Source organism: Sinocyclocheilus grahami, unplaced genomic scaffold, assembly GCF_001515645.1.
Source record: "Sinocyclocheilus grahami isolate Dianchi unplaced genomic scaffold, SAMN03320097.WGS_v1.1 scaffold340.1, whole genome shotgun sequence".
In the NCBI taxonomy this organism is placed as follows: Eukaryota; Metazoa; Chordata; class Actinopteri; order Cypriniformes; family Cyprinidae; genus Sinocyclocheilus; species Sinocyclocheilus grahami.
Genome location: NW_015505519.1, coordinates 1,106,002 through 1,120,772, shown reverse-complemented (window position 1 = coordinate 1,120,772; position 14,771 = coordinate 1,106,002). Strand labels below are relative to the sequence as shown.

Below are 14,771 nucleotides of genomic sequence, written 5' to 3'. Positions count from 1 at the left end.
CTAGAAAGAGTGCAGGAGGGAGAGAAGTGCAAGCGTGCATCTGTGGAGAGGGAGACGCTCGGCATTCACGCCCCCCTCTGAAGCCTCATGACTCACGAGGGGTGAGCAGCAGCATCACACCCACCCCTTCCCTCTCCAGTGCCAGGAAGAGCCGGCGAACCACGCGTCTCCAGAAGAAGGAAAACAGAGGAAGGAAAAAAGTTGGCCCACACGACTCCAGTGATGTCACGAGCATGTGACCCTGCTTCTCCAGTGACAGTATTCTGAGGGAAAGAAAAAAGATTTTTTAAAGGCTCGTGCCTCTTTGGGTTTGTGTGAAGGCTCCGCTCACCTCCTGAGCAACCACAGAACCGCAGAAAAGTTCGGCTCAGGATTTTTGCACGGCGGCGCGTAAATGGTTAACTGTCGCCGGTCAACTTCAGGTTTGAGGACCGCACCAACCAGTAAGTACGCTTCGATCCTCTGCAGTGAGCTTGGCTCCGTGCTGTCCAATAAGGCGACAGATTTTTGCATTTTTTCCTAAACCAGAACTGGTCATTACTTGTGGTCATGAAAATAGTTGATACAAAAATGCATTTCTTGTGGATGTTTTTTCCTTTTTTGCATCTTCCCCTGGCACGCCGCGCGCTTTCAACCTAAGAGGCGTCAAGGGTCACTGAAAACCACAGAGAAGCGAAATTTGGGCGACCATGGCATCCAACAGCCTCTTTAGTTCTGTGACCCCATGTCAGCAGAACTTCTTCTGGGGTAAGTGCCCGAGGTTTTCAACTTGTTTTTGACCATGCGGTAGAGCGTATAATAAGGAACTGCATTTTGAGAGGCAACAATCATATGTTGATGTTTACAAACATTCGGCTAGGCCAGCCGTCAGAAAGCCTGACTGCGTGCAGGAACCGATGTAGGGAAGATCGGGCGCTGTAGTGTCATTTTCGGTCTAATGCATGCTTTTTGGGATGTGCGTCAAAATGCAGGGGTGTGAAATCTAATATAAAAGCAACTAAGTGAATGTTTGACATTGACTGTTAGGTTAGTGGGTGTGTACAAGCTGAAAGCCCAGAAGGGTTACAGTTGAGAAAGCCACCATAAAATCTTCAAAAGTTAAGAAATGTACTAGATATTCTTTGCACAATGTATTTAATTCAGAATAGAGTGTGCACATCTTTTCTATGCATCTTTCTCAGACTATATACAGTATACATGTATATTTTTTTTAATTCTATTAAATTTTTTTTATTCTTTTTATAGTTTAATGTTTGTTGACACTTCATGCTGAGCAGAAATACTATATATATATAAAGAATGTCTGAAATTTTATAAAACTAACAGGCAAGCACAAAACCATACTGTGCATAAAAAATATGACTTTCTCATGTCATGAAGGAAAAGTAAGAGAGCCCATTCATTCTGATGTATGGGTTTTGCCGAATCCTCCAAGAGAAATGTTGTAAAGCCGTTTTCAAGTCTGAAAGTCTGCTTTCCAAACACAGCTGTGCGAGACCTGTTCCCTCAGCACGCGTGCTGTTCTCAGCCGTACACACAAACCCGAGAGCCACTTGTTAACCTCTGACCCTCGGCATGCTCCCAGGGGTGAGACTAGACCAGGATGAGAATGGGACGGGGAAAGCTTAGCGCCTGCTGTAGGGCAGCATGTCTTGATTGTGATATGTGCAGATGCATAGTAAAAGCCCACCCGAGACCCTCACTTTGTTAAGTTTCTGTGTGGTTTCATTACGAGAGGTACAGTAAATGCTTGGCTTAAATTCTGAATGATTTGCAATATATTTTTTTATGCTCAGAGAGTTTTAAAATAGCCATGTTTTGATTTAAAGCATCATGTTATATTTGGTGGATAATTGCATTCTGGTTCCAGATCTGTTTAACCCTCATGATCTTTTTGGGATATCAGAGACAACCAGTCCTGTTTGATAGCTCAAAAAAATTATTTCAATTTGACAACTTGCTTCATATGTCCTTCATGAAAGAATTTACTTCTATGTGTGTTTTTAAAGATATAAAGCATGAGTAAATGTAAGAAAGTTATTTTATAGTATTTTTCTACAGTATGTTTTTAATGAGACTTTGTGATTTCGAATTTAAACTTATTTATGTTACCTGCTTCATAGATTTTGATCAGGTCAGAGGAACATATTAAAAAATATGATGAAAATAAAAAAGCTCATTTTAAAGTTACTAGTATTATTTTAAACATACAGCATTGAGGTCTCTGTAAAGTTTATATTGTGTGTTATACATAGTTGGATCAGTTTGACTTAATGCATTCAACAGTTTACATATTCGCAACATATTTAATTAATACATTTGATATATTTTAACTAATCTAAAATGAGATTATTTTAAACTTTTCATATTAGTGTGAGCTGATATCACGACCAGTGAAGAAGGAGGCGGCAGGAAAGAAACCAGACCCAAACAGACACATTATATTTCATTCAGGCTCCACTATTGAGAGATTTGGATTTAATTAAGTAGAAAACATTCTCTGTAACGCTGCCTAATGGCAGATGGGTGTGGAGTAATTGTCTACATGTGTGGCATGAGACAGACTCGCTAGGTTTCTCCAGGGCATATTTTGTTGCTCATTATCAAAACCGAGCTATACAGTATTGACAATTATCCCATGGTAGCAATTATCATTTAGCGAGAATGTAAGGGAGACATTTAAAAATAAAAAAGCTAAGACTGATGAAAGAAAAGAAGACAGTTTAAAGACTCTAAGGACTCAAAGTCCATAAGCATTCCAGAGAATCCAAGAATCCCAAATCATTTGAGAGCAACATCAGACGAGTATTAAAAGGCAGCTTCTGTTGCATGCATCGTCTGCTCAGATCCCACTGCCCGCCGTCATTCCTGAGACATCTTAAAAGCAAACCAGACTTACTTTTTCCAAAGCAGTGCCTGAGCAGGGAATCCCTCTCATCAATAGGTAATTGAAGCGAGGGGAAAATCTCTGACCCTGAGCTGCAGCTTCTGTGAAGGAGAGGACCATCTAAAAATATCATCAAAGCCATATTCATTTAGTGCTATTTAATTGTAGCTGGCGAGCAAACATGTAATTTTGACAGCAATTTTTAGATACTGAATGGTCCTTTGGGTGGATTCATTTACTAATAGTCAGGTAGAGCTTTGTGTCTAAATTACATCTTTTATGAAAGGACTTTGAGGTTACAATCTCCTTAATCACTGCTGATTAACTCTTTAACCAAAATAACATAAATTAAAAATCAGTAACAAATATCATTAAAATTATGAAAGTGAGGCTAGATCTATCTATCTCTCTTTCTCTCTTTCTCTCTGTCTGTCTGTCATCTGTCTGTCTGTCTGTCCCTAATCTCACTTACATTCTCACTAAATAATAACTTCTACCATGGGATAATTATACATAATAAATAAACTCCTGTTCTAAGGACCTTGAACTTTGCATTTCGTTGGGTGTGCAGATTTTTTGCCTTGGCTTTTTGTATAATTATACTTACGAAATGCTTCACAAGCACAGCCAGATGTATTGCTAAAAATGTAGGGCCACTATCCATGATCTTTCTTTCTTTTGGTTGGTGCAGTTTGAATTGAAAAGTGAAAAAGAGAAAAGTCACATGACAGGAAGTAGTGCCTCAACATTGGCCGATTTCCATGTCAATGTTATAATTGCAGTCTATGTTCGTTTAATCTTCGTGATTGACTCATTATATTGGTAGAATATTGCTTATTAATGTTCTTTAATAATTTTTGACGCAAACAAAAAAGCATTTAAAAATGTTGAGAAGGGAGTTTTTAATGTGACTTGGTTTTATATAAAAGATGTTAAAGTGATGTTCACCCCAAAATATTAATTCTGTCAATATTAACTATTAATGTCGTTCCAAGGCTGTATGACTCACTTACTTCTTTGAAACATAAAGAGGAAGACATTTACAGATATTTTTATCTGTACAATGAAAGTCAATGGGGGTCTGATGTTGTTTGGACACCAACATTACTCAAAATGTTTTCTTTTATGTTTAAGTAAGTCATACAGGTTTGAAATGACTTGAGGGTGAGTAAATAACAACTGAATTTTCACCAAAATATTATAGTATTGACTGCTTAGATAAATGGTGTTGATGAAAACATCAGATGCAAATGCAACATTAATTTCCATTTCAGAAGTCCAAACTACACTTTGAAACGATGCATATTATGAAAAGCGCTACTGTATATAAATCAATTTGTATAGCACTTTTCATAATTTGACTTGACTTTTCAACACCAAGCTGAAATTGTGATGATTGTATGTGTCCAAAACGAAAGATTCTCATGAGATAAATAGGTAAATAAATAATGAATTAGATAAATTATAAATAACATCTGTTAAATTGATTAACATGGGTGGGATGTATTATAGTGTCGGACACCAGCCTTTGATCTTCCAGATGAAGCTGGTAGGAACTGATGAATGAGAAAAGGAAGAGGTAATTTGATGAATGCACTTAGTCATACAGCTGAAGAGCATGAAACTGATCTCTTTTGTCACGGTCTCAGCATATGCACAGACTGAGCGCCGGAAATGACAAAGGCTGGACATATAGCATCACGATGCAACAGGTACCATCTCTTAATTTGGTTCAATTACCATCCCACACACCCCTTTAAGGGTAGAGGTGTTAAATGGATCAGTTGCACACCTGAAGAGTAGTTTGTTGGCACTGGGACGCCAGCCCTGGCTGTGGACGCCCACACAAGCCTAATGCTGTAATCTGAGCGGCCCAGTGACACGAACAGGAAGAAGTCAAATAGGCAAGGGATCACCTTGCGCATGAGAGCTGGCGCAGAAGTATGTCACAGGAGACAAACGGCCAGATCAGACACCACCCATCTGCTTCGGTGGAGGCCTTTGTGTCGTCTTCATCGCCCTCGTCTTGTTTCCTCTCACACTTTTAAATGCGATAGCTCAATCACACTCGGCACAAAAGGCCCCTATCTGTTGTAAAAACCCCCTCGAATCACTGACATGCCACCTGCGCTGCGTCCCGCACCGGACACAATGGTTTCTGGGAGGCGTTCCCGCCTACAGCGGCCCACCACACACTTTCACAAAGGCCGAAATGAAATATGCACACAGCACAAAGCCCAGAGAGAGGGAAGGAGAGTGCACACCTTGGCACTGCGTTCGGTAATTGCCTTTGATGTCACGTTTACAGTGTCCTGGGAAATCCACGGATGGGGCTGGGATCTTCTTTTCAGCTCTCAATTCACTTTTACTCAACACGTATTCAGACGGGATACAGAGAGAAAACCCTTTAAAGCCTTCAAAACAGCACTTTGAACTTCAGTCAAACAGGACAGGCCTTTACACTCCAACATGTCCTCCTGAGTTTTATTTTAGATGCTCTTTAATGTTCTTTGAATAGTAAGCGTAAATATGCACGGTCAGCAAATACTAGGCACAAAGCGGTAACATGTAATTACAGCACATTAGTTGATTTGTTGGTGGCGTGCATGTCTCTGTGTTGTTTTGATGTGTATGTGGGAAATGGAATGTCTGTTCTCTTAGGCGAGAGAACGGCAAAAACACAGATTTAACAAGAATCTTCCCAGAGGATTTAAAGCACATCAGCTCTGTTCCAAAAGCTAGTGAGCTGCTGTCAACTGGCTACTAAGAGGGCATCCTAAGCATCGAACTTTACTAGTGGCTTATTTGTAATGTTCTGTAATAGAACATAAAACTCATGATGCCGTCAAAAGTTTGGGGTCGGTTAGATTTTATGTTTTTGAAAGAAGTCTCTTAAGCTCGCCAAGGCTGCATTTATTTGATCAAAATACAGTAAAAACTGTAATATTGTGAAACATTATTACCATTTAAATGAACTGTTTTCTATTTGAATAGATTTTAAAATGTAATATATTCTTGTGATGCATAGCTGAATTTTCAGCATCATTACTCCAGTCTTCAGTGTCACATGAGCCTTTACACTCCAACATGTCCTCCTGAGTTTTATTTTAGATGCTCTTTAATGTTCTTTGAATAGTAAGCGTAAATATGCACGGTCAGCAAATACTAGGCACAAAGCGGTAACATGTAATTACAGCACATTAGTTGATTTGTTGGTGGCGTGCATGTCTCTGTGTTGTTTTGATGTGTATGTGGGAAATGGAATGTCTGTTCTCTTAGGCGAGAGAACGGCAAAAACACAGATTTAACAAGAATCTTCCCAGAGGATTTAAAGCACATCAGCTCTGTTCCAAAAGCTAGTGAGCTGCTGTCAACTGGCTACTAAGAGGGCATCCTAAGCATCGAACTTTACTAGTGGCTTATTTGTAATGTTCTGTAATAGAACATAAAACTCATGATGCCGTCAAAAGTTTGGGGTCGGTTAGATTTTATGTTTTTGAAAGAAGTCTCTTAAGCTCGCCAAGGCTGCATTTATTTGATCAAAATACAGTAAAAACTGTAATATTGTGAAACATTATTACCATTTAAATGAACTGTTTTCTATTTGAATAGATTTTAAAATGTAATATATTCTTGTGATGCATAGCTGAATTTTCAGCATCATTACTCCAGTCTTCAGTGTCACATGATCCTTCAGAAATCATTCTGATATGCTCATTTGCTGCTCAAGGAACATTTGTGTAGCAGTTGTGCTGCTTAATATTTTTCTGGAAAATTATTTTATGGGATTGGTCTCCACACATACATGATTGTAAAGCGATTTGGGTGTACAGCAATACACAATAAAGCGCTATATAAATGCATCATTCATTCATTCATTCGTTCAATTTCACAATTTTCTTTTAATCACAATGAATTGAGAAACTAGGGCCGGAAGACCCTGTGTGGAAACAAAGCAGCCTGTTCTCATCTGTATTCAAATAGTCCTTAAAACAATCCCACATATATAACACGTTCTAGCCACATGTTCATACCAACCTACACTTGACCACCGGTATACACACTCAGCCCACGCACTGCCCATGACCTTCCCCTTCAGGGACAGTGGAATTTATCTCGTTGGTAAACAGCAACCAAATGGCCACTGGGACACTCCTCAGGGCTTCAGAATTACAGTACGGTTAACCCAAGTCTAACAGAGCCAGATCTTTACTGCTCTTTGCCTTCGGCACGACCCTGTGGTGATGTGTCATCATGCTAAGTGTGTGCATTTCTTTTTGTGTTTGGGTCTACTCTACGTGCTATGGAAATGTGTTTCTGCCATAGGATTAAAAAAATTAAAAAGTTAACTCCGAATTTTTCTCTCACAAATCTGACTTTTTTTCAGAATTGTGAGATTTAAACTCAGAATTGTGAGATATTAACTCGTTTACTAATTGCAAGCTTGTAACTCACAATTGTGAGATATAAACTTTAAAAAATCTGAATTGTGACAAACTCGAAATTGCAAAAAAAAAACAAAAAAAAAAAGGTGCTGTGTGATAAGGTCATATTTACCTTTTTTATTTTTTTATTCTGTGGCGAAAACATAAAGCAGAATTATACAGAATTTTGAAAAAGTCAATTCCTACATGTTAACTCGCAACTTGCTAATTTATAACAAGCAATAAAAAGTGCAAGACTTGCATATACCTTGCAAGAAAAAGTGTTCTGAGATAAAAAGTTACCTTTTTATTTTGACAAACAAAAAAACAGAATTGTGAGATATAAACTCATAATTGCTAGAAAAAATTAAGAATTCTGAACTTATATCTTGCAATTCTGACATTACATCTCGCAGTTTTTTTCTCGGAATTGCGAGCAAAAAGTTTGTTGCAGTTTTTTTTTTTCAGCCTTAGACGTTATTTAGAGCAATGGTTCTCAACTGGTTTTATTTCAGAACCTAACATGTAGTAAAGTATGTATTTCTTTTTTTTCACAATGTTTAGCTAATGTTATCAATCAAATATGCAAAAAAATTAAAATCGACATACTGAATAGGAAGATTTAGTGTTTTATTTTTGCTGTTATCTCTGTCTCCAAACCAATCAGAACAGACTTGCACATGTTGGGTTGAGAAGCATTGATTTATAGTTCCTCGAGGGGAAGTTCATAGGAGGCTACTGTTTTTAAAGTACATAAAGTTTTCACAGTATTCTGTTTTGTGTGATTTATTTCCATTCGATTGGTGAAATTTATAAAGAACTGGTAGTCTGGCCCTGAAGCCAGTTACACAATAAACCTGTATAATTAGTGTAATTGGATGGCCTCCAGAGTTTTTAATCAGCAAAGTAACTTATGTTGATTTAATTAGACTTGTGTTGCACATTCAGATCAAGATCTTGATGTCTAAAGGAGATCTTCACAAGGATAACTGCATTTTTCCCCCAGTCACAGTCTCTTTATGGAGAAAAAAAATCAACATTGTAAAGCAAAGATTATTGGAGTAAGTTTTACTAGAAAGTTTTGCTATTTCATGATTTATTTATTAAATACTAAATATAAAATATTATATGTTATCCTTTTTTATTAATAATGTTAATAAAATGATCATGAGGTGTATAGAATAAATATTGCATTTCAAATAGTCACAATTTTGAATGCTGTGTAAGGCTTAGCAAATTCTTATAATTCAGACGTTTTATTGTTGTTCAACCCCTCTAGTTTAGGAGTTAAATAAAAAGAGGAATACAACGCAGTGAATTTGAGACATCTGAGATCCCTGCAGTTAAATGCCAGAGAGTCATTTTGTTCAATTCTGAAAATGTCTAGATTGCACTGGTATGTCGCAGGCAAGCCACAGGCGTATCTCTCCTAAAGTGCAGCGATTACCAATAATATAAATTCTCCCAGTGGGATTCGGGAAGTCAGTCAAACGTTCTTTCACGAACTGAATTTCTTCTGAGTTTGGTTCAACACCCTAAATTAGATCTCATTTGGATTTCAAAATGTGGTGCACATTTTGGCTGCTGTGGAAAAATTGCTCCAACTTTTGCATGAAGCAAAGACTTTTGCTTTTACTGTAGTTTCAGTGTAGCTGCATGAAAAGAGCTGCAAAAGTCATTAAACATTTCAATCTATTGGAACACGTTCACTTGTGTATCATCTTCAGGTGTGTCTCGAGAATATCCGCATGTCATTTCTGTGCAGCCATCAGTGAAACCAATCCCATAAAGCACTCTGAAATGGTCAATAAAGACGTAAAAGTATATATCGTTCAAATGTTTAGGGACTTTTTTTTTTAAAGTGCCCCTATTATGGCTAAGGAAAGGTTCATATTTTGGTTTTGGGAGTCCCCAATAACAGGATGACATGCAGGCAAGGTCAAAAAACACTTTCATTGTCTTATAATATGCATTTATTTTTACCTTACTTGCTCAACGACTCCCAAACGATTCGCTCAACGATACATTTTTCCAAACCCCTCCTTTGCGTGACGCTAATCTGCGGTGATTGGTCCGATTGGTCTCGTTTTCATTTCATCATGCCTGTAATGCCTGATAAAGCAGCGCTGCTTTGTGTACAGCGTAACCGCTATTTTTACCGCTCCAAACGCGGCACCTAGTGGCAAAGAATGTCTTGATGTCTAAAGGAGATCTTCACAAGGATAATTGCATTTTTCCCCCAGTCACAGTCTCTTTATGGAGAAAAAAAATCAACATTGTAAAGCAAAGATTATTGGAGTAAGTTTTACTAGAAAGTTTTGCTATTTCATGATTTATTTATTAAATACTAAATATAAAATATTATATGTTATCCTTTTTTATTAATAATGTTAATAAAATGATCATGAGGTGTATAGAATAAATATTGCATTTCAAATAGTCACAATTTTGAATGCTGTGTAAGGCTTAGCAAATTCTTATAATTCAGACGTTTTATTGTTGTTCAACCCCTCTAGTTTAGGAGTTAAATAAAAAGAGGAATACAACGCAGTGAATTTGAGACATCTGAGATCCCTGCAGTTAAATGCCAGAGAGTCATTTTGTTCAATTCTGAAAATGTCTAGATTGCACTGGTATGTCGCAGGCAAGCCACAGGCGTATCTCTCCTAAAGTGCAGCGATTACCAATAATATAAATTCTCCCAGTGGGATTCGGGAAGTCAGTCAAACGTTCTTTCACGAACTGAATTTCTTCTGAGTTTGGTTCAACACCCTAAATTAGATCTCATTTGGATTTCAAAATGTGGTGCACATTTTGGCTGCTGTGGAAAAATTGCTCCAACTTTTGCATGAAGCAAAGACTTTTGCTTTTACTGTAGTTTCAGTGTAGCTGCATGAAAAGAGCTGCAAAAGTCATTAAACATTTCAATCTATTGGAACACGTTCACTTGTGTATCATCTTCAGGTGTGTCTCGAGAATATCCGCATGTCATTTTTGTGCAGCCATCAGTGAAACCAATCCCATAAAGCACTCTGAAATGGTCAATAAAGACGTAAAAGTATATATCGTTCAAATGTTTAGGGACTTTTTTTTTTTAAAGTGCCCCTATTATGGCTAAGGAAAGGTTCATATTTTGGTTTTGGGAGTCCCCAATAACAGGATGACATGCATGCAAGGTCAAAAAACACTTTCATTGTCTTATAATATGCATTTATTTTTACCTTACTTGCTCAACGACTCCCAAACGATTCGCTCAACGATAAATTTTTCCAAACCCCTCCTTTGCGTGACGCTAATCTGCGGTGATTGGTCCGATTGGTCTCGTTTTCATTTCATCATGCCTGTAATGCCTGATAAAGCAGCGCTGCTTTGTGTACAGCGTAACCGCTATTTTTACCGCTCCAAAAGCGGAACCTAGTGGCAAAGAATGAATTTGCATTTTCATGCAGACCAACGTGAAAAGACCAGTCCAAAAGCGGCACCTAGTGGCAAAGAATGAATTTGCATTTTCATGCAGACCAACGTGAAAAGACCAGCAAGTGGGCCGGCAATATGCTACGGCTTGGGATTCGTTTTAAAAACAACTTGTTTCAATGATTCGTCAATGAGTCGACTCTTTCTTTTGAGAGACAATAACTTTATACACGGTGTACTTTCAATTTTAAAACTTTGCAGGATGTTTTCATTCACTTAGAGCTGTGTTACACACTGCATGAAAGTAATTTTCAAAAGTCCATAATTGGGGCACTTTAAAGAAATTAATACTTTTATTCAGCAAGAACACATTAAATTGATCCAAAGTGACGCAAGAACTTTTTATCTTGCTGTGGATATAAAAAGAGATGTCTGTGTGTTGAGAACCTATTACTTTTTTGGCCATTTAAACGCATTCAGTCAACTTCCAGTGATGAGGATGAATATAATCTTTGCAGGCTGGAGTCAGTTCCGAAAGAAAATATTCCCAAAGCCTAAAGTCATTGTGGCAGTATCATTACCCTATACTCGCAGTAGCATTTTCTCTCAATTACCTCGCAGTAACCATCACGAGAGTCAGAGACTGGGAAGATTAAACTTTTTTTTTTTTAGGTTTTTGGGTTGTGTTACCATTTTCCCTTATGCAACGGGAACGACCAACTCTAGTTGAAATGTCTTGAAAGAATAGAAAGCTGGACAGGTTTGCTCCCCATGAGAATGATTCGATTTGATCAAACAATGGCAGCCTTATTTTTATGCAAAAGAAATATCAGAACAGTAGCCAAGCAAATCACCTGGTTCCACAGACTTTTGACGTGCTGGAATAATTCATTTAATCCACTGCTGTGCACATATGGCCAGGTTATATTTTACCTCTTTCCTAAGGTTTACGTTCAAGAGAAAGCAACTCTTTGCAGCTGCTGTAATATCCCGACTTTCTCTTTTTTCCTTTCAGCAAGACTTTTTCTATTTTAAACACCTGAGCATAACTTTAAAAGCTTTCCCACGGGGAGTAAAATATTCATAATTGCAGTCGTGCGTTGCCAGTCATGGAGAGCGAGACGACCACAATAATTAATGAGGTTTTGTTTCAGCCAACAATACTATGTGTTCAAATCCCGTGGACTGGCAGAGAATGACAGACTCTTGAAATTAAAATCTGGTTCGATTTGATTTAGGCTGAATAGCATATTACTTTAAACCTTTAAAGTGTCACTATTATGGGTTATGAAAGGTTCATATTTTGGTTTTGGGAGTCCCCAATAACAGGATGACATGCATGCAAGGTCAAAAAACACTTTCATTGTCTTATAATATGCATTTATTTTTACCTTACTTGCTCAACGACTCCCAAACGATTCGCTCAACGATAAATTTTTCCAAACCCCTCCTTTGCGTGACGCTAATCTGCGGTGATTGGTCCGATTGGTCTCGTTTTCATTTCATCATGCCTGTAATGCCTGATAAAGCAGCGCTGCTTTGTGTACAGCGTAACCGCTATTTTTACCGCTCCAAAAGCGGCACCTAGTGGCAAAGAATGAATTTGCATTTTCATGCAGACCAACGTGAAAAGACCAGCAAGTGGGCCGGCAATATGCTACGGCTTGGGATTCGTTTTAAAAACAACTTGTTTCAATGATTCGTCAATGAGTCGACTCTTTCTTTTGAGAGACAATAACTTTATACACGGTGTACTTTCAATTTTAAAACTTTGCAGGATGTTTTCATTCACTTAGAGCTGTGTTACACACTGCATGAAAGTAATTTTCAAAAGTCCATAATTGGGGCACTTTAAAGAAATTAATACTTTTATTCAGCAAGAACACATTAAATTGATCCAAAGTGACGCAAGAACTTTTTATCTTGCTGTGGATATAAAAAGAGATGTCTGTGTGTTGAGAACCTATTACTTTTTTGGCCATTTAAACGCATTCAGTCAACTTCCAGTGATGAGGATGAATATAATCTTTGCAGGCTGGAGTCAGTTCCGAAAGAAAATATTCCCAAAGCCTAAAGTCATTGTGGCAGTATCATTACCCTATACTCGCAGTAGCATTTTCTCTCAATTACCTCGCAGTAACCATCACGAGAGTCAGAGACTGGGAAGATTAAACTTTTTTTTTTTTTAGGTTTTTGGGTTGTGTTACCATTTTCCCTTATGCACCGGGAACGACCAACTCTAGTTTAAATGTCTTGAAAGAATAGAAAGCTGGACAGGTTTGCTCCCCATGAGAATGATTCGATTTGAGCAAACAATGGCAGCCTTATTTTTATGCAAAAGAAATATCAGAACAGTAGCCAAGCAAATCACCTGGTTCCACAGACTTTTGACGTGCTGGAATAATTCATTTAATCCACTGCTGTGCACATATGGCCAGGTTATATTTTACCTCTTTCCTAAGGTTTACGTTCAAGAGAAAGCAACTCTTTGCAGCTGCTGTAATATCCCGACTTTCTCTTTTTTCCTTTCAGCAAGACTTTTTCTATTTTAAACACCTGAGCATGAGCCCTCCTGCATCCAAACAGCGAAATAAAGCCAGAGCTGTACAGCAGCGAGGTTATAGGCGATAGTTCCCTTGCGAGTTGCTTTCTGGATACCTGCCTGTTTGGGTTGTCCTCCAGTTACTCAATCCATCAGTAGTTCATATTATGCAGCCAATAAATCCTCCTCAATCTACTGCGGGATGAGGTGAAATCCCCCCACATAAATCTGCTATTAGTTTTACATTGCACACAAAATAGAACTAACTGACTGTGGATACATGAGAACGGCGTAATAACTATAAATATTTTTCAACTAACCGGGCCGTTTCAGAGAGGAAGTAGAGCCGTGCAATCCACAGCGGAAGGGGAAAGTGTGAAGTGGAATTCTCAAGGTTAATCTGGTCCAAAATAAGCACACTCTTGTACAGAAGTGATACCCGACCCTCGTCCAGGAGTGCCTGGGGTGAGGGTCTGCTATAGACTGATCCCTTGATTATTTCTCAGACTCTGCTGAATAAATCACTAATCCACACTTGCTCAATTACAAAGCAGATATCAGTTGGAAATGCAACCCCTAATCTATGCATGTAAAGGGAAGACCCCTTTGGTGAATGTTTTATTTTAGGTATTGTGAGGTTTTGGGTGATAAAACAATAGAAACAGTGCCCAAAAGACAGTATTTTACTTCTTAAGCAATAATACTTTGAGTTTAATAAACAAGAAGTCAATATTGAGTAACTTGCATTACACAGTATTGCCCATTATACAGTTACTTTTTATTTTATTTTATTTTTAACTTTATTCCAAGCAGAATTAACCATTGTGCCGCTCTGAGCAACACACAGTTATGGCATTGCTGAATGAACCAGTGTTTCGGTTCATTCAGGGAATCGGTGAATGAACTATTGACCGTCTTTATGAGTGAACTGTTGAATCATTTGACCAACTGGTTCATTCAACACACTGATTCATCCAGTAACCAAATTAGTTGCCATTTTTATTAATGAGCCATTGAATCATTCGATCAGCTGATTGGTTCAAAACACTGATTCATTCAGAAACAAAACTAGTGACTGTCTTTATGACTGAGCCATTGAATAATTCAATCATTCGATTCATTTACAACACTCATTCATTCAGTAGCAAAACTAGTGACAGTTTTTATGAGTGATCCATTGGATCATTAGATTGACCAATTTGTTCAAAACACTGATTCATTCAGGAATCACTGATTCATTCACACAACTAGTGAGCATCTTTATGAGTGAGCCGTTGAATCATTCAGTCAATCGATTAATTTAAACTACTGATTCATTCAGTATCAAAACTATAGACCATCTTTATGAGTAAGCCACTGAATTATTCGATCAACTGCTTCATTCAAAACACTGATTTATTCAGAAAGAAAACTACTGATAGTCTTTATGAGTAAGCCATTAAATCATTCAGTGTTTTGAATTAATCTATTCAATGATTTGATGACTCATAAAGTGACAGACTAT

The 14,771-nt window shown here is 37.8% G+C and overlaps 1 protein-coding gene across 1 annotated transcript in view; it reads left to right on the top strand.

Moving 5' to 3' along the window:
• The first annotated feature begins 678 nt into the window (after window positions 1-678).
• Window positions 679-14,771, top strand: part of LOC107603075 (runt-related transcription factor 2-like) — a 47,280-nt gene continuing 33,187 nt past the window's right edge. The window contains exon 1 of the mRNA XM_016295772.1: window positions 679-747. Within this exon, the coding sequence (XP_016151258.1) occupies window positions 690-747 (58 nt within the window). The 5' untranslated portion in view covers window positions 679-689. The remainder of the gene's footprint in view (window positions 748-14,771) is intronic.